This window comes from Hemitrygon akajei, chromosome 28, assembly GCF_048418815.1.
Source record: "Hemitrygon akajei chromosome 28, sHemAka1.3, whole genome shotgun sequence".
Taxonomy (NCBI): Eukaryota; Metazoa; Chordata; class Chondrichthyes; order Myliobatiformes; family Dasyatidae; genus Hemitrygon; species Hemitrygon akajei.
Genome location: NC_133151.1, coordinates 52,815,909 through 52,834,546, shown reverse-complemented (window position 1 = coordinate 52,834,546; position 18,638 = coordinate 52,815,909). Strand labels below are relative to the sequence as shown.

Below are 18,638 nucleotides of genomic sequence, written 5' to 3'. Positions count from 1 at the left end.
CTGTGAGGAGAGTCCGGAGGGAGACGCTGAGGAAGGAGGACGTGCGCTCGGGAGACCACCGGGGAGTCCGAAGTGGGAGTTTCGGGAGGACGACCACCGAGGAGTCGAATGGTTCGCTGGATGAGCTCCACCGATGTGCACTAAACTGACTGAACTTTGATAAGTTGGCGCCTTTTGTTTTTTTCTTGTATATATATATATATTGTACTGCCTAATACTCTTGTAATTTTAGTAAACTCTTTAAAGTGTATTTCATACACTTTGTTGTGGGTTTGATACTGTTGGCGGGCGCGAGGCATAAACGCGATTCTCACAGCACCTGCGTGTACGGGAGGCGGGGTTGGTGTGTGGCTGGATCTCTTTTTCCCCTAGACATATACCAGCCTGTTGGGTAAGTGTTACACAAGCACCTTAAAACTGTGCCTTCTCATGCTAGCCATTTCAGCTCTGGGAAAAAGCCTCTGACTATCAACATCATCAATGCCCCTAAATTTGATTTGAGCTTCCTAAAGATTGCACGAGCTTCCTTTCCTTATTCTATTATTCTGTAATGGATTTACCGAGGATGCCTGCAGGAAGATGAATCTGGGGCCTGTATATGGTGACATATATGTACTTTGATAATAAATTCACTTTGAACTTTGAAAAAAGCTACCGTAGATGTCGGATTATAAGCCGCTACTTTTTTCCCACATTTTGAACAGCTTTGAACTCTGCGGCCTTTAATACGGTGCGGCTAATGCATGGTTTTTTTTCATGCCGCCAAAAACATTTTGCCTCGTAACAGTAGACCAATAAAATTGATGAGTAGTTCACAGAGGTCCAATGAAATTGTACGATAAATCAAGCGCACTTTCACAATTAAATTATTGTAAATCAGTCATTTGTACTCACCCTCATCAACATGGAAAACACTCGAAGAAAAGCATTGTGCTGCCTTTATGGCAGTTATTTAGTTTATAATATTTTCGCTTAGTAATTCATTTTCTAGTTAAAGTTAGAAGTGTTTTAACTATATTTGTTTTCTGTACTACATCGCGGGATGCTATGACGTCACACCCGGTTTCGCCGCGTCTTGTGGGATACCAGTTTGCGATAAACGGGAAGGCGGGGGGGAGCGGCGGAGCGGCATTGGATCTGAGCGAACGCTGCTTTTAAGTTAAAGGCGATCAATAACTTTTCCTGGTAGGCTGCAGTATATATATTTTTTACCAGTCGTTAGGAGATATTGGAATGTTGTTCAGTAAAAAAGTATACGCAACGTATATTTAAAAGTAGCCGCGTTACAGGCACGGTTCGAAAAAAAGCATTTGCAATATGTATTTGTTTTTATTACCATATGGATTTAATTAAAAGTTAAAAAATCCTCACGTGTAATATCTTTCTGTGTAAATATCTCATATTACAACGTGGGACACCTGCGGCCGAAAATCCGGTGCGGCCGAAAATCCGGTGCAGCCTGTACAAGTAAAAAATTGATTTTCTTTCTAAAATTAGAGCCAGCGGCTTTTAATCAGGTGCGCTCTGTAGTCCGGAATCTACGGTAATCATTAATGCTCTTTATCTTTAAAGGTATTCAGCAGGCACGATGCAGCTCAAACACAAGGCTGTGGGCAGTGGTGGGAGGGAGGCTGCAGTGCGACGGCCCACAGTCATTTCGTCGTGAGGCTGAGAATTTATGCATGTTTGGAAAGGTGTGTCCTGCTTCGGGACGGTCAGCATGGCCCTGTGCAGGCTAGGTCGTGCCGAACAAACACAATCGAGTGCTTTGAGGCAGTGACAAAGAGGTTTGGTGAGGGTTGAGCCGTGAATGCTATCTACGTGCACTTCAGTCGGCTCCTTCATGTTATGTTCATGCAGAAGGTGAGCGTCTCGGCCCAAAATGTTGACTCTTTATTATCGAAGTACATATATGTCACCATACGTAGAACGCGGAGATTCAGTTTCTTGCGGGCATACAAAGGGAATCAGTGGAATGTCGCAGACACCACACAACAGGGCGGACTAGCAACCAACATGCAAATGACAACCCACTAAGCAACTACTGTACTGAGCGAAAACCTTAGTCACACGTATATACAGTTAGGGTGCCTAAGATTTTTGCACAGTACTGTATTCGTCTGTTGCCATAAAACAACAAATTTCACGCCAAATGTTAGGGAGAGTAAACTCTGATTCTTCTGGTGAACACTTGAACTTGCAGAGGGATCTGGACCAGCTGGAAAAATGGCAGATGCAGTTTAATACAGGCGAGTGTGAGGTATTGTACTTTGTACAGGCCCAGAGCCATCAAACAGGTATTAACTGTTCCTGAACCTGGTGGTGTGGGACCTGAGGCTCCTGTACCTCCTTCCCGATGGAATCAGTTCAGAGTTGAGGTTATCCTCACTGGTTCAGGAGCCTGATGGTTGAGGGGTAATAACTGTTCCTGAACCTGGTGGTGTGGGACCTGTGGCTCCTGTACCTCCTTCCCGATGGAATCAGTTCAGAGTTGAGGTTATCCTCACTGGTTCAGGAGCCTGATGGTTGAGGGGTAATAACTGTTCCTGAACCTGGTGGTGTGGGACCTGAGGCTGAGCCACAATGCCTCAAAATGGATTAATGCAAATGTTTCCTCCACAAAGCATTAATATACAAATTACAGTGTAAAACCAGTCTGCTGACACACTGTGAGCTGCGATATTCAGAGACCGTGAGATACAGCCCTGTGCACATACATAGTCTTGAGGCACATACATATGTACAGCCAGGGTGCCTAAGACTTTCGCACAGTACTGTATTTGTCAACGCGGAGGGGAGAGCGAGTTTGTGAATCTGGCGGGAGCAAAGGATGTTGGGAATTATGAGGGTGGGGTGCTGTGGGAGGGGTGTGGGACAGGGGGCAGTGCCAGGGGCGGGTACAGACACACCCAGCCCTGAGACACCAGGCAAGGTCATTTGATTCCAAACAATCGGTTTATTGAACATTACAGAATGTCTCTCTGGTGCTTCCCGCTCCCTCCCCTCTCCCTTCCCCCTTTCCCAACCATGATTCCCCTCTACCTGCCCCCTTCCCACTCTCAGTCCACAATAGAGACCCAGATCAGAATCAGGTTTATCATCACTCACACATGTCACGGGAGCAGACACACCCAGCCCTGAGACACCAGGCAAGGTCATTTGATTCCAAACAATTGGTTTATTGATCATTACAGAATGTCTCTCTGGTGCTTCCTGCTCCCTCCCCTCTCCCTTCCCCCTTTCCCAACCATGATTCCCCTCTCCCTGCCCCCTTCCCACTCTCAGTCCACAATAGAGACCCAGATCAGAATCAGGTTTATCATCACTCACACACGTCATGAAATCTGTTTTTTTTTGTGACAGCAGTACAGTGCGATACATAAAATCACTACAGTCCTGTGCAAAAGTCCTGGGTACCCCAGTGATGTATATCTGCCTACAACTTGCACAGTCCTGTACTGGAAAGGATGCACAGGAAATATGCAATGGTAATTCCTGGCAGCAAGAACTTTAGGTCCATGGAAAAATTAAAGAAGCAGTCCTGTGGAAATGTCCTGGGCACCCTGGCTGCATGTACGCGCCTGAGAGTTTTATAAAGTAGTGTGCTGCAGGCATAATTTAATGATAAATGTCCTTTGGACTTTCAAACCAGGGGACGGGGGAAACCCTATACAGTCACAGGGAGAGAGTGAAAATGGGAAACAGAAAGGACCCGAGAACTGAAATAAAGCCGATCACTGGAACTGCAAGGTCGCAGATCGGGCAGCTGGAGCACAGAGGCGATAATCCTTGAGCATGTATAAGACACTGAATCTCAAGCGCTTACTTACCCGTTTGGCCAGTTTGACGGCGTCGGAGGTGAGCCGGTCCCTGAGCTGCTGGTCCAGCTGGGCCGCGGGCGCGATCTCCACTACCTTCTGGTGGCGCCGCTGGATGGAGCAGTCCCTCTCGTACAGGTGGATCACATTCCCGTACTTATCACCTGGAGAGGGAAGGGGGTTCCAACGGTCAGGCGGATGTAGATAGATAGATACTTTATTCATCCCCATGGGGAAATTCAACTTTTTTCCAATGTCCCATACACTTGTTGTAGCAAAACTAATTACATACAATACTTAACTCAGTAAAAAATATGATATGCATCTAAATCACTATCTCAAAAAGCATTAATAATAGCTTTTAAAAAGTTCTTAAGTCCTGGCGGTTGAATTGTAAAGCCTAATGGCATTGGGGAGTATTGACCTCTTCATCCTGTCTGAGGAGCATTGCATCGATAGTAACCTGTCGCTGAAACTGCTTCTCTGTCTCTGGATGGTGCTATGTAGAGGATGTTCAGAGTTATCCATAATTGACCGTAGCCTACTCAGCGCCCTTCGCTCAGCTACCGATGTTAAACTCTCCAGTACTTTGCCCACGACAGAGCCCGCCTTCCTTACCAGCTTATTAAGACGTGAGGCGTCCCTCTTCTTAATGCTTCCTCCCCAACACGCCACGACAAAGAAGAGGGCGCTCTCCACAACTGACCTATAGAACATCTTCAGCATCTCACTACAGACATTGAATGACGCCAACCTTCTAAGGAAGTACAGTCGACTCTGTGCCTTCCTGCACAAGGCATCTGTGTTGGCAGTCCAGTCTAGCTTCTCGTCTAACTGTACTCCCAGATACTTGTAGGTCTTAACCTGCTCCACACATTCTCCATTAATGATCACTGGCTCCATATGAGGCCTAGATCTCCTAAAGTCCACCACCATCTCCTTGGTCTTGGTGATATTGAGACGCAGGTAGTTTGAGTTGCACCATATCACAAAGTCCTGTATCAGTTTCCTATACTCCTCCTCCTGTCCATTCCTGACACACCCCACTATGGCCGTGTCATCAGCAAACTTCTGCACATGGCAGGACTCTGAGTTATATTGGAAGTCTGATGTGTACAGGGTGAACAGGACCGGAGAGAGTACGGTTCCCTGAGGTGCCCCTGTGCTGCTGACCACCGTGTCAGACCTACAGTCTCCCAACCGCACATACTGAGGTCTATCTGTCAAGTAGTCCACTATCCAATCCACCATGTGAGGCCTAGATAGAGGATGCTTCCTACAGTGGGAGAGTCTAGACTTAGAACAGAAGAGAGGTGAAAAGTAATTTCAATAGCCAGAGACTGGTGAGTCTGTGGAATTCAATGCCACAGGTGGCAGTAGAAGCCAAGTCATTCGGTATATTTAGACCATAAGACATAGGAGCAGAATCAGGCCGTTTGACCCATTAAGTCTGCTCCCCCATTCAATCACGGCCGATCCTTTTTTGCCCTCCTCAGCCCCACTCCCCAACCTCCCCACAACCTTTGATGCTGTGCCCACTCAAGAACCTCTCAATTTTCGTCTTCAATACACCCAACGACCTGGCCTCCACAGATGCCTGTGGTAACAAATTCACCACCCTCCGGCTCAAGAAATTTCTCCACAGCTCTGTTTTAAAGGGACGCCCCCTATCCTGAGGCTGTGCCCTCTCGTCCTAGACTCTCCCACCATGGGAAACATCCTTACCACATCTACTCTGTCTAGGCCTTTCAACATTCGAAAGGTTTCAATGAGATTCCCCCTCATCCTTCTGAATTCCAGCAAGTACAGACCCAGGGCCATCAAACGTTCCTTGTAAGATAACCCTTTCAGTCCCAGAATCATCCTTGCAAACCTCATCTGAACCTTCTCCAGTGCCAGCATATCTCACCTTAGATGAGGGCCCAAAACTGTTCACAATACTCAAGGTGAGGCCTCGCCTGTGCTTTATAAAGCCTCAGCGTCACATCTCTGCTCTTGTATTCTAGTCCTCTTGAAATGAATGCAAACATTGCTTTTGCCTTCCTTACCAACGAGTCAAACTGCACGTTAACATTTAGGGTGTTCTGCACAAGGACTCCCAAGTCCCTTTTCATCTCAGATTTTTGGATTTTCTCCCCATTTAAAATATAGTCTGCACATTTATTTCTACTACCAAAGCGCATGACCATGCTTTTTCTAACATTGTATTCTATTTGCCACTCCGTTGCACATTCTCAGAATCTGCCTGTCCTTCTCCAACACTACCTGCACCTCCATCAATCTTCGTATCAGCTGCAGACTTGGCAACAAAGCCATCTATTCCATCATCTAAAATCATTTATATACAGCACGAAAGGAAGCGGTCCCAACACCGACCCCTGCGGAACACCACTAGTCACTGGCAGCCAACCAGAAAAGGATGCTTCTATTCCCACTCACAGCTTCCTACCAATCAGCAAATGCCCTAACCATGTTAGTAACTTTCCTGCAATACCATGGGCTCTTAACTTGGTAAGCAGCCTTGTGTGTGGACACCTTGTCAAAGGCCTGCTGAAAGTCCAAATATACGACATCCACTGTGTCCCCTTAATCTATCCTACTTGTAATCTCCTCAAAGAATTTCAAGAGGCTCATCAGGCAAGATCTTCCGTTAAGGAAACCATGCTGACTTTTTCCTCCCTTGTCCTGTGTCACCAAGTACTCCATAACCTCATCCTTAACAACTGAGTCCAACATCTTCCCAACCACTGAGGTCGGGCTCAATGGTCTATAATTTCCTTTCTTAAAGAGTGGAGTGACATTTGCAATTTTCCAGTCCTCTGGCACCATGCCAGAGTCCAATGATTACTAATGCCTCCACAATCTCTACCGCTACCTCTTTCAGAACTCTAGGATGTAGTTCATCTGGTCCGGGTGACTTAACGTACACTTGGGTTTTTCAGCTTTTTCAGCAACTTCTCCCTTGTAATCGTAACTGCACGCACCTCTCCTCCCCTGTCAGAATGATTTTTGGGTTTGAGCAAACGACTTTGGCCACCGGGCTTCTGTTCCTTGACAATGTATTGTGGATTTAATTTGGAACAATGCATTTCCTAGAAGCTGTGAATCCCAGTCCAGACGCTTCTGGCGTCTGGGGGATGAATGCGAACCAGAAGGTGTGAAGTTTGTAGGCAGCGTCGAAAGAAAGCATTGTCTATACTTTGTAAATATGGAGTTGCCCTTTGTGTCTAGCGAATAAATATCGAGCCCCACACTGGGCCAGCAGACCTTTCCACCGAAAGCATCTCGGTATGATGCCTGTTGTGCCTAGTTTTGTCGAATAAAAAAGCTGCTTTGGATCTTCCAGTAACTCTCTGCGGTATCTCATTCACGCAACAACATTTGGTGTCAGGAGTGGGATGCCTTCCCACGTGTGGCCAGCGATCTTAGTGGGTGAGTATTTTCCAAATAAGAGGACCCACACTTGGATCTGTTCACAGGAACACGGGCATCACGAACGCAGAGAGCCGAACTGGCAGATACAAAAGTTGTGTGTGTGCGTGCATGTGTGTTTGTGTAAGTGAGGAAACTTTGCGTGTTAACTTGGTGAGACCAGTTGCGAAGGGTGGGGACCGACGGTGGGGGCGTGTATACTCGTTCGGGGAGCTGCATTTCAGTGGATACTTTTGCAAGTGTGATGCAAAGGAAGACAGCAGGCATCATGAGTTCAGGTGCTCAAAAGTGGCAGACTGCGCTTTTAAATATGTGCTGTTAACTGGTATCCGTCTTCTATATTGTGCGTAGTGTGAGAATTAGTGTGGCGGTAATTCAGGGAGATGTTTTACCCAGATAGATCTGCCAGGATGGCACCTACTGAGGTCAGGCAACATCAGGTTGAGAATCCTGATGACCCAAGCCAGCCCTCGACCTTGATTACGACCGTTCATAAGCCCTTCACCCCCGGGGAGAAACAGAGCATTTTGTCTGAGTTGCCCTCACTTAAAGTCGCCCGTGGGAATTCAGAGTTCTGCCGTAAGCTCGAGGAAATGGTTGACATTCACCAGACACACCCTAAAGATATACACGTGTTGGTAAAAGCAAGGTGCCCGAGGAATGTGGGACAGGATGGCCCTGGGGTGGGGGATGGGGGGGGGCAACTGTCCGGAGCACCAACAATGAAGAAATACACCACTCTTTTAAAGGGCAAGTGAGGCAGTGACCGGGCGGAGGTGAGAGTAACTGGCGAACGATAACGGCAGTGATTTAAAAAGCTGATGAGACGGCCATGGATTATGCAGAATGTAAATATTGAGCATATGGGGAGTATTCCGGGTTGGATAATTAAGGGAGGGCGATTTCATTCACACAACCACACCCTCACACCCTTCAACGTCTGACACACAGCCAGTGCCTTCCACAGTGAAGACTGATGCAAAACACTCATTTAGTTCATCTGCCGTCTCCTTGTCCCCCGTTATTTCTCCAGCTTCATTTTCTAGCCGTCCTATATCCACTCTCATCTCTCTTTTATTTTTTACATCCTTGAAAAAGCTTTTACTATCTATTTTGATATTGTTTGCCAGCTTGTTTTCATATTTCATCTTTTCCCTCCTAATGATTCTTTTAGTTGCTTTCTGTAGGTTCTTAAAAGCTTCCCACTAACATCTGCTTTGTCGCATGCCCTCTCTTGTTTTTACATCAGCTTGTCAGCCATGGTTGTACTATTTTGTCATTTGAATACTTATTTTTGGAATACACCTGTCCCGCACCTTCCTCATTTTTCTCGGACACTCTCACCATTGCTGCTCTGCTGTCAACCCTGCCAGCATCTCCTTCCAATTTACTTTGACCAACTCCTCTCTCATACAACTGTTACTACCTTTACTCCACTGAAACACTGCCACGTCAGACTGTACTCTCTCCCTATCCAATTTCAAGTTGAATTCAATGATACTGTGATCGCTGCCTCCTAACGGTTCCTTTACCTTCAGCTCCCTAATCACCTCCGGTTCATCACATAACACACAATCCAGTATAGCTGATTCCCTCGTAGGCTCAATGACAAACTGCTCTGAAGAGCCATCTCTTAGGCATTCAACAAACTCACTCTCTTCAGATCCATTTGCAAACTGGTTTTCCCAATCGACCTGCATGTTGAAACCTTCTGTGACTATCACAACACTGCCCCTTGACTCGCCTTTTTCTATTTCCCGTTGTAATCTGTGGTCCACATCCCAGCTTCCGTTGGGAAGCCTGTATATAACTGCCATCAGGGAATTTTTTACTCTTGTGGTATCTTAACTCAACCTACAAGGATGCAACATCTTCTGATCCTATGTTACATCCTTCTACTGATTTAATGCCATCCTTTACCAGCAGAACCACATCACCCTACCTTCCTATCCCTCTGATACAACATGTAACCGTGGACGTCCAGCTCCCAACCACAACCATCCTTCAGCCACGATTCAGTGATGGCCACAACATCACACCTGACAATCTGTAAAAGTGCAACAAGACCATCCACCTTATCTCCTCTACTCTGTGCACTGAGATATCACACTTCCAGTACTGTATTTGCTGTCCTTGTTGATTCCGCATCCCTAATGCATTGATAACCACCCTGCTGGCTAAAATTATGTCCTATCATTTGCAAAATTAGTTTAAACCCTCCCCAACAGCTCTAATAAACACTGGTTCCCCCTTGGGTCCAGGTGCAACCCGTCACTTTTGAACAGGTCATACTTCCCCCAGAAGAGATCCCAATGATCCAAGAACCTGAATCCCTGCCCCCTGCACCAATTCTCAGCCACGTATTTATCTGCCAAATCGTCCTGTTTCTACCCTCACTGGTGTGTGGCACAGGCAGAAGTTCAGGAATTACTGCCCGGGAGGGCCTGCTTCTCAGCTTTCCACCTCGATCTCTATTTTCTCTCTTCAGCACCCCTTGGCGTTTCCTTCCCATGTTATTGGTACCGATATGTACCAAGGAAGCTGGCTACTCCCCCTCCCCCCTCCCCAGAATGTTGTGGACGTGATCCGAGACGTCCCTGACCCTGGCACCTGGGAGGCAAGGTCCCATTCAGGTGACCCGTTCATGTCCACAGAATCTCCTGTCAAATATGATAACAGAATGGTAAGACTCTTGGCAGTGTGGAGGATCAGAGGGATCTTGGGGTCCGAGTCCATAGGACGCTCAAAGCAGCTGTGCAGGTTGACTCTGTGGTTAAGAAGGCGTACGGTGTATTGGCCTTCATCAATCGTGGAATTGAATTTAGGAGCTGAGAGGGAATGTTGCAGCTATATAGGACCCTGGTCAGACCCTATTTGGAGTGCTGTGCTCAGTTCTGGTCGCCTCACTACAGGAAGGATGTGGAACCCATAGAAAGGGTGCAGAGGAGATTTACCAGGATGTTGCTTGGATTGGGGAGCATGCCTTATGAGAATAGGTTGAGTGAACTCAGCCTTTTCTCCTTGGAGCGACAGTGGATGAGAGGTGACCTGATAGAGGGGTATAAGATGATGAGAGGCATTGATTGTGTGGATAGTCAGAGGCTTTTTGCCAGGGCTGAAATGGTTGCCACAAGAGGACACAGGTTTAAGGTGCTGGGGAGTAGGTACAGAGGAGATGTCAGGGGTAAGTTTTTTACTCAGAGAGTGGTGAGTGCATGGAATGGGCTGCCGGTAACGGTGGTGGAGGCGGATATGATAGGGTCTTTTAAGAGACTCCTGGATAGGTACATGGAGCTTAATAAAATAGAGGGCTATGGGTAAGCCTCGTAATTTCTAAGGTAGGGACATTTTCAGCACAACTTTGTGGGCCGAAGGGCTTGTATTGTGCTGTAGGTTTTCTATGTTTCTATGCTCCCCTGACTATTGAGTCCCCTATCACTACCGCTCCCCTCTTCTCCCCAAGCTACTCGCCTCCTGCAACTTCAGGGTGACTACTTCCCTGTAACTCTGATCGATGATCTCCTCGCTCTCCTGTACAAGCCAAAGCTTATTCAGCTGCCACTCCAGATCCCTAACACGGTCTTCCAGGAGCTGCGGCTGGATGCACTTCACGCTGATGTGGTTCCCCGGGGGACTCTGGGCAGAGGTTGAAAGGTTCTTGATTTGTAAGGACGTCAGGGAGAAGGCAGGAGAATGGGGCTGAGAGGGATAATAAATCAGCCATGACAGAATGACGGAGCAGACTCAATGGGTTGAATGGCCTCACTCTGCTTCTATGCCCTATGGCCTTCGATGCTGGATGTCCAGAGCATTCATCTATCTGCTTCCTCTTCAACACACGACAGTGGTCCAGCCTTCTCAGCTTTCTGGGGCACAGAGTTCAGCATCCTCTGAACCCCTCGGTTGCAAATGATCACCCCCAACTCCCCCATTCTCTCACTGGGAATGTGGATGAAAACCTTCTCTCTTAATAACGCTGGGCAGATCTTTGTCCCTGAGGCAGACTTACCGAGTATCTGTACTTCAATGTGTCTCGGCCTCTCGATGAACCTCTCGATGAACAGAGCTCCATTTCCAAAAGCAGACAGGGCCTCAGAGTAAGCTCGCTGGTAGTTCTCCTCCAGCTCCTGCAGAAAACAACGACGGCAGAAAATTTAAAATGCAGAGTGTATTGAAGAGTTTAAGACCCAAAGGTTGAAGAACATAGAAAATCTACAGCACATTACAGGCCCTTCGGCCCACAATGTTGTGCTGACCATGTAACCTACTCTAGAGACTGCCTAGAATTTCCCTACCGCATAGCCCTCTATTTTTCTAAGCTCCATGTATCTAGCTAAGAGTCTCTTAAAAGACCCTATCGTATCCGCCTCCACCGTCACTGCCGGCAGGCCATTTCACGCACCCACCACTCTCTGTGTGAAGAACTTACCTCTGAGATCCCCTCGATACCTACTTCCAAGCACCTGAAAACTATGCCTCCTCGTGTTAGCCATTTCAGCCCCGGGAAAAAGCCCCTGGCTATCCACACAATCAATGCCCCTTATCGTCTTCTACACCTCTATCAGGTCACCTCTCATCCTCCATCACTCCAAGGAGAAAAGGTGAGTTCACTCAACCTATTCTCATAAGGCATGCTCCCCAATCCAGGCAACGTCCTTGTAAATCTCCTCTGCACTCTTTCTATAATATCCACATCCTTCCTGTCGTGAGGTGACCAGAAATGAACGCAGTACTCCAAGTGTCTGACCCAAGGTCTTATATCGCTGTAACATTACCTCGTGGCTCTTGAACTCAATCCCACAGTTGATGAAGGCCAACACTGTCAACCTGCACAACAGCTTTGAGTGTCCTATGGACACGGACCCCTAGATTTCTCTGATCATCCACACTGCCAAGAGTCTTACCATTATTTTGTCTTCAAATTTGACGTACTGAAATGAAGGATTTCACACTTATCTGGGTTGAACTCCATCTGCCACTTCTCAGCCCAGTTCTGCATCCTTTCGATGTCCCGCTGTAACCTCTGACAACCCTCCACACTATCCACAGCACCATCAGCAAACTTACTAACCTACCCTTCTACTTCCTCATCCAGGTTATTTAAAAAAATCACAAAGAGGATGGGTCCCAGAACAGATCCCCGTGGAACACCACTGGTCACCGTCCTCCATGCAGAATACGGACCATCTACAACTACTCTTTAGCCTTCTGTGGGCAAGCCAATTCTGGATCCACAAAGCAAGGTCTCCTGGATCCCATGCCTCATTACTTTCTGAATGAGCCTTGCATGGGGAAACTTATCAAATGCCTTGCTGAAATCCATATACACTACATCTACTGCTCTACCTTCATCAATGTGTTTTGTTACATCCTCAAAGAATTCATTCAGGCTCATGAGGCAACGATCTGCCCTTGACAAAGCCATGCTGACTATCCCTAATCAGATTATGTCTCTCCAAATGTTCATAAATCCTGCCTCTCAGGTTCTTCAACAACTTGCCCACCACTGAATTCAAACTCACTGGTCTATAATTTCCTGGGTTATCTCTACCCACTTTCTTGAACAAGGGAACAACATTTGCAAACTTCCGATCCTCTGGTACTTCTCCCGTGCCTATTGGTGATGCAAAGATCATCACCAGAGGCTCAGCAATCTCTTCCCTGGCTTCCCACAGTAGCCTGGGGTACATCTCATCCAGTCCCGGTGACTTATCTATCCGAACACCTTTCAGAAGCTCCAGCACATCCTCCTTCTTAATGTCTATATGCTCAAGTATTTCAGTCCGCTGTAAGTCATCCCCACAAATGCCAAGGTCTTTTTCCCTGGTGAATACTGAAGCAAAGTATTCATTAAGAATCTCTGCTATCTCCTCCAGTTCTATGCACACATTTCCACTATCGCTCCTGATTGGTCCTGTTCTCTCACGTCTTATCCCCTTGCTCTTCACATACTTGTAGAATACCTCGGGATTTTCCTTAATCCTGCCCGCCAAGGTCTTGTCATGGCCCCTTCTGGCTCTCCTAATTTCATTCCTAAACTCCTTCCTGGCAACCTTGTAACTTTCTAAATCTGCATCTCTGGAATGTCATCACTAAACCACTCTCTCTCCTTCTTTAAGATTCTCTTTAAAATTAATCCAGCCTAATTTCACCTTATTTGGCTGACAAACTGTGTCTGACGAAGCTCCAGTGGTGTGGCCTATCACATATGACTATTCAGGTTGCTTTAGGTCAGGTGTTGTGTTCGCTCTGTTGCCATCTAAGAGTAGAGGTTGACCGGGCAGCTCCTCGAGCCTACTCTGTGAGTCAATAAGACGGCAGCTGAACAGATATTTCACTTTAAATTGATTTTCATGTCCGATTCTCACAGCACTTTATTCTCCCAAAATCTACTGATCCAATCCTTCATTACACCCGATGGCTCAACGTCACATTCCTCCGAAGAATTCCAAAGATTCACTATGCTTCAAGGGAAAAATTCTTCCTCTCCTGCCTGGTGGCCATGCTGTGCAAAGCTGTATCTTTGGACATCTACCAGCATTCAGGCGTGCGAAAGACAAAGCAACCGATGCTATTTATCCAAACAGAGTAGCTGTGCTTCCCACCTTCACCCTTGCTTTCATTTTCCCTCCCATTCAGAGCTTGTGACCTCTCTCCCACCAGCAGCTGACACCAGGATATTCGAGCCCCTGCTTTCCTTACATCCTTTCAACAAATCGCTCTTCTCAGTTTAGAAGGATCTGTGGTTCAAACAAACTCCTGACCGCCCTTCTGCCTGCAGAACCCAGTCTTCCTCCAGTTCTGCTGTCCCAGCTCCTGTCTCTATTCAGATGCCCATCGTCTACATGACAAATGGGGAAAAAACCTGCTGGTAATCAGCATTCCTTTAGAAGAGATGGGGGCCAAAGGGGAACAAGAACATAAATTTAGACTACGCTGCCAAAATCAGCTTTCGATATCACTGTTACTACAGTGCAGTCATAACAGGTATACTGTAAACAGACTGGGAAATATAACCCACATGGCCCAATTCACACTGAAAAATCCCCTTGATAACTGAGTACAGACATACTACCCAGAATAAACTGACTTCTAATGACGTGAAGAGCAAGGCTCCAAAGAAAAGAACAAAGAAGAGTTGGTTGTGGGGGCAGAGAAGCAGCTCAGACATTCAGGTCTGAATCCTGAACTGATTCAGGTCCCACCTGATGGAATCAGTTCAGAATTGAGGTTATCCTCACTGGCTCAGAAGCCTGATGGTTGAGGGGTAATAACTGTTCCTGAACCTGGTGGTGAGGGACCTGAGGCTCCTGTACCTCCTTCCCGATGGAATCAGTTCAGAGTTGAGGTTATCCTCACTGGCTCAGAAGCCTGATGGTTGAGGGGTAATAACTGTTCCTGAACCTGGTGGTGAGGGACCTGAGGCTCCTGTACCTCCTTCCCGATGGAATCAGTTCAGAGTTGAGGTTATCCTCACTGGTTCAGGAGCCTGATGGTTGAGGGGTAATAACTGTTCCTGAACCTGGTGGTGTGGGACCTGAGGTTCCTGTACCTGCTTCCCGATGGAATCAGTTCAGAGTTGAGGTTATCCTCATTGGTTCAGGAGCCTAATGGTTGAGGGGTAATAACTGTTCCTGAACCCAGTGGTGTGGGACCTGAGGCTCCTGTACCTCCTTCCCGATGGAATCAGTTCAGAATTGAGGTTATCCTCTCTGGTTCAGGAGCCTGATGGTTGAGGGGTAATAACTGTTCCTGAACCTGGTGGTGTGGGACCTGAGGCTCCTGTACCTCCTTCCCGATGGAATCAGTTCAGAGTTGAGGTTATCCCCTCTGATTCAGGAGCCTGATGGTTGAGGGGTAATAACTGTTCCTGAACCTGGTGGTGTGGGTCCTGAGGCTCCTGTACCTCCGTCCCGATGGAATCAGTTCAGAGTTGAGGTTACCCTCACTGGTTCAGGAGCCTGATGGTTGAGGGGTAATAACTGTTCCTGAACCTGGTGGTGTGGGTACTGAGGCTCCTGTACCTCTTTCCCGATGGAATCAGTTCAGAGTTGAGGTTATCCTCACTGGTTCAGGAGCCTGATGGTTGAGGGGTAAGATCTGTTCCTGAACCCTCTCATAAAATCATATCAACTCTGCCATATTCAGACGGTAGTGTAGTGATTAACACAACGTTTTACAGTACCAGTGACCCAGGTTCAATTCCCATCACACGGTAGTGTAGTGATTAACACAACGTTTTACAGTACCAGTGACCCGGGTTCAATTCCCATCACACGGTAGTGTAGTGATTAACACGACGTTTTACAGTACCAGTGACCCGGGTTCGATTCCCATCACACGGTAGTGTAGTGATTAACACGACGTTTTACAGTACCAGTGACCCGGGTTCAATTCCCATCACACGGTAGTGTAGTGATTAACACAACGTTTTACAGTACCAGTGACCCAGGTTCAATTCCCATCACACGGTAGTGTAGTGATTAACACAACGTTTTACAGTACCAGTGACCCGGGTTCAATTCCCATCACACGGTAGTGTAGTGATTAACACGACGTTTTACAGTACCAGTGACCCGGGTTCGATTCCCATCACACGGTAGTGTAGTGATTAACACAACGTTTTACAGTACCAGTGACCCGGGTTCGATTCCCATCACACGGTAGTGTAGTGGTTACCACAACGTTTTACAGTACCAGTGACCCGGGTTCCATTCCCATCACACGGTAGTGTAGTGATTAGCACAACGTTTTACAGTACCAGTGACCCGGGTTCGATTCCCATCACACGGTAGTGTAGTGATTAACACAACGTTTTACAGTACCAGTGACCCGGGTTCGATTCCCATCACAGGGTAGTGTAGTGATTAACACAACGTTTTACAGTACCAGTGACCCGGGTTCGATTCCCATCACACGGTAGTGTCGTGGTTAGTACAACGTTTTACAGTACTGGCAACCCGGTTCAATTCCCACCACTGCCTGTCAGGAGTGTGTACATTCTCTCCACGACCTCATGGGATTCCTCCCGGTGCTCCAGTTTCCTCCCACTATCCAAAGACATGCCTGAGGTCTAGTAGGAAGATTGAAGAGAACAGGGAAGAAAAAGAGAGGAAATGAAAAGCTGTAGATTTTGACATTTGTGTGAAAGAGTTGAAGTTCGTGACGTGCTGGTTAATGGATTATTTTGTCATTGTAAATTGTCCTGTAATTAGTCTGGGATTGAATTGGGGGGGGGTTGCTGGATGGCTTGGCTCAAAGGGCCAGAATAACTAAATAAAGGTCAATTATGCCTGTCACACCACTCCCGGTCACAAACTTCAGCACTTTCACACTAATGTCAAAACCTATAGCTTTTCATTTCTTCTTTCCTGATCTCTTCGATCTTCCTCCTGGATCTTGGGAATTAGGAAAGATCACCAGCAATGCACCGGAAGTCACCTCAGACGTGCCTACAAATCCTTGGTGCCAGCTACCAGGTCCATAAGCTAAACACGAGAGATGCTGAGGATCCACTGCATCACACACAAAACGCTGGAGGAACTCAGAAGGTCAGGCAGCACCTCTGGATGTTGCCGCTGGGACCTGGGTCGACTGTTTATTCCTCTCTGCAGATGGGACCCAAGCTCCTCTATCATTTTGTGTTTGTTGTTCAAGATTTCCAGCTTCCACAGAATCTCTGCACCATACCCCAGCCATTTCCCTGCTCTGCTTTTTAAGTTATTTCGAGATACAGCCCTTCCAACTGAATGAGTCACACTGTTGGCCTTCGCCTAATCACGGGACAATTTACAATGACCAATTAACCTACTAACACCGCGGTACATCTTCAGACTGTGGGAGGAAACCAGAGCACCCGGAGAAAACCCATGCAGTGCAAACTCCTTACTGTTCCCTCTAAGCTACGCGGGTGTGCGGCTACACGGTAACTAAAATGCTCCCGCGCACATAGCCTTCGTCGCCAAGCAGCTGGAATGGGGCGCAGCTAGAAAATGCTTGCAAAATGTGGAAGATTTTCTTTGTTGTACCATATTTCATTACACCCTTCAATTCATCGATAAAATCAAAAGTCTGTCATTTTTCAATTTTCATTCTAAATATTCACAGTGTTTGAAATTTACAGTGCTGTGCAGTTTTCAGGCTGGGTAAAAATTTCCTGCCCAAAGCAACGGCTGGTCTGCACGGCTGCAAAATAAAAAGTTAGATGGGCCTTTGCTACAGAGGGAATTGGAGTCCAACCCACAAGCTGTAACACTATGCTACTGTGACAGCCATAGCAGAAGTTTGTTTCTCCTGATTGACCCACTCTGTCGTGATGTTGAAAGCACCTTACCTCGTAGTCCCGGACCACTCTCATCCCTCTGCCACCTCCTCCGTAAGCGGCTTTGAACATGATTGGGTAGTCATATGCGTCAGCAAACTCCTGGGCTTCCGTCAGGGATGTTATAGGCGCTGAGGATCCAGGTACAACTGGAACACCTAAAAAGGAAAATGAGGCTGCAATTACTTTCATTTCCGCTTTGTACATTTGCTATGAAGATTTAAAGCGGATAACTTCACCAATAAACTCTTCTCGGGCTTCCAGCTAGGTACAGATATCTATTTTAACCAGCGTTTCAATGACAAACTCCGCCACCTGCGTCAGGGCTGACTTGGGCTGGCAACAGAAAGAGCTTTGCCAAGGGAGCAGCACAAAGCATCATGGGAACCTGGACAAAACCCCCAGAGCAGGTGGCAGAGGCAGAGTCTCCCACCACATCTATCACAAAGCACAGCAGGCTACGGATCGGGGAACATTTGATAGAAAGGGTGAGTATTTGGATTGGATTGGGCCAAAGGGCCACTGTAGCAATCTGCACTCTGTAGCAATAACTAAATCTGAAACATGTTATCTGGAGAAACAGCGTGGTAAAACAGGCTCTTCTGGCCTCATTGAGCCCAATTACGCCCGTGACGAATTAACCAACTAACCGGTAAGTCATCAGACTGTGCAGAAGTACAGCGCCGCGTACGAACGCCTGACGGACAGTGGCGCAGTAACAGCTTTACACTAACCGTGCCGCCCTGACTAAACTCCGAATGATGGTGTCGCAGGCCTGATGCCCGCCCTGGCCCAGAGCGGAGAGGCAGCCCCAGTGGGACTGACACTCTGTCGTCGGTGCTCTGGCACTGGGCGCGGTTGGGAGTCCAGTAGGAGAGTAGGTGGTCAAATGCGTTAGCAGTCTGACACAGACAGCCATCGATGGCGAACAGCCAGTGCCCCCATCGCACCACGTGCTCAGTTCTGCCCATCTCATCAAGAAATGTAAATGCAGAGGGAGAGAGCCACACATGACTGAAATGAGCTTTTTCGACCCAACCCATTCACATTTCTCCTTCGCAGCCCAT

At 47.3% G+C, this 18,638-nt stretch overlaps 1 protein-coding gene across 1 annotated transcript in view; it reads right to left on the bottom strand.

Annotated features, from left to right (window-relative positions):
- Positions 1–18,638, bottom strand: part of LOC140717871 (pyruvate carboxylase, mitochondrial-like) — a 515,736-nt gene that overhangs the window by 344,644 nt on the left and 152,454 nt on the right. The window contains exons 5-7 of the mRNA XM_073031592.1: positions 17,584–17,729; positions 11,260–11,377; positions 3,831–3,982 (exon numbers count right to left, since the gene is read on the bottom strand). Coding sequence (XP_072887693.1) covers positions 3,831–3,982; positions 11,260–11,377; positions 17,584–17,729 — 416 coding nt within the window. The remainder of the gene's footprint in view (positions 1–3,830; positions 3,983–11,259; positions 11,378–17,583; positions 17,730–18,638) is intronic.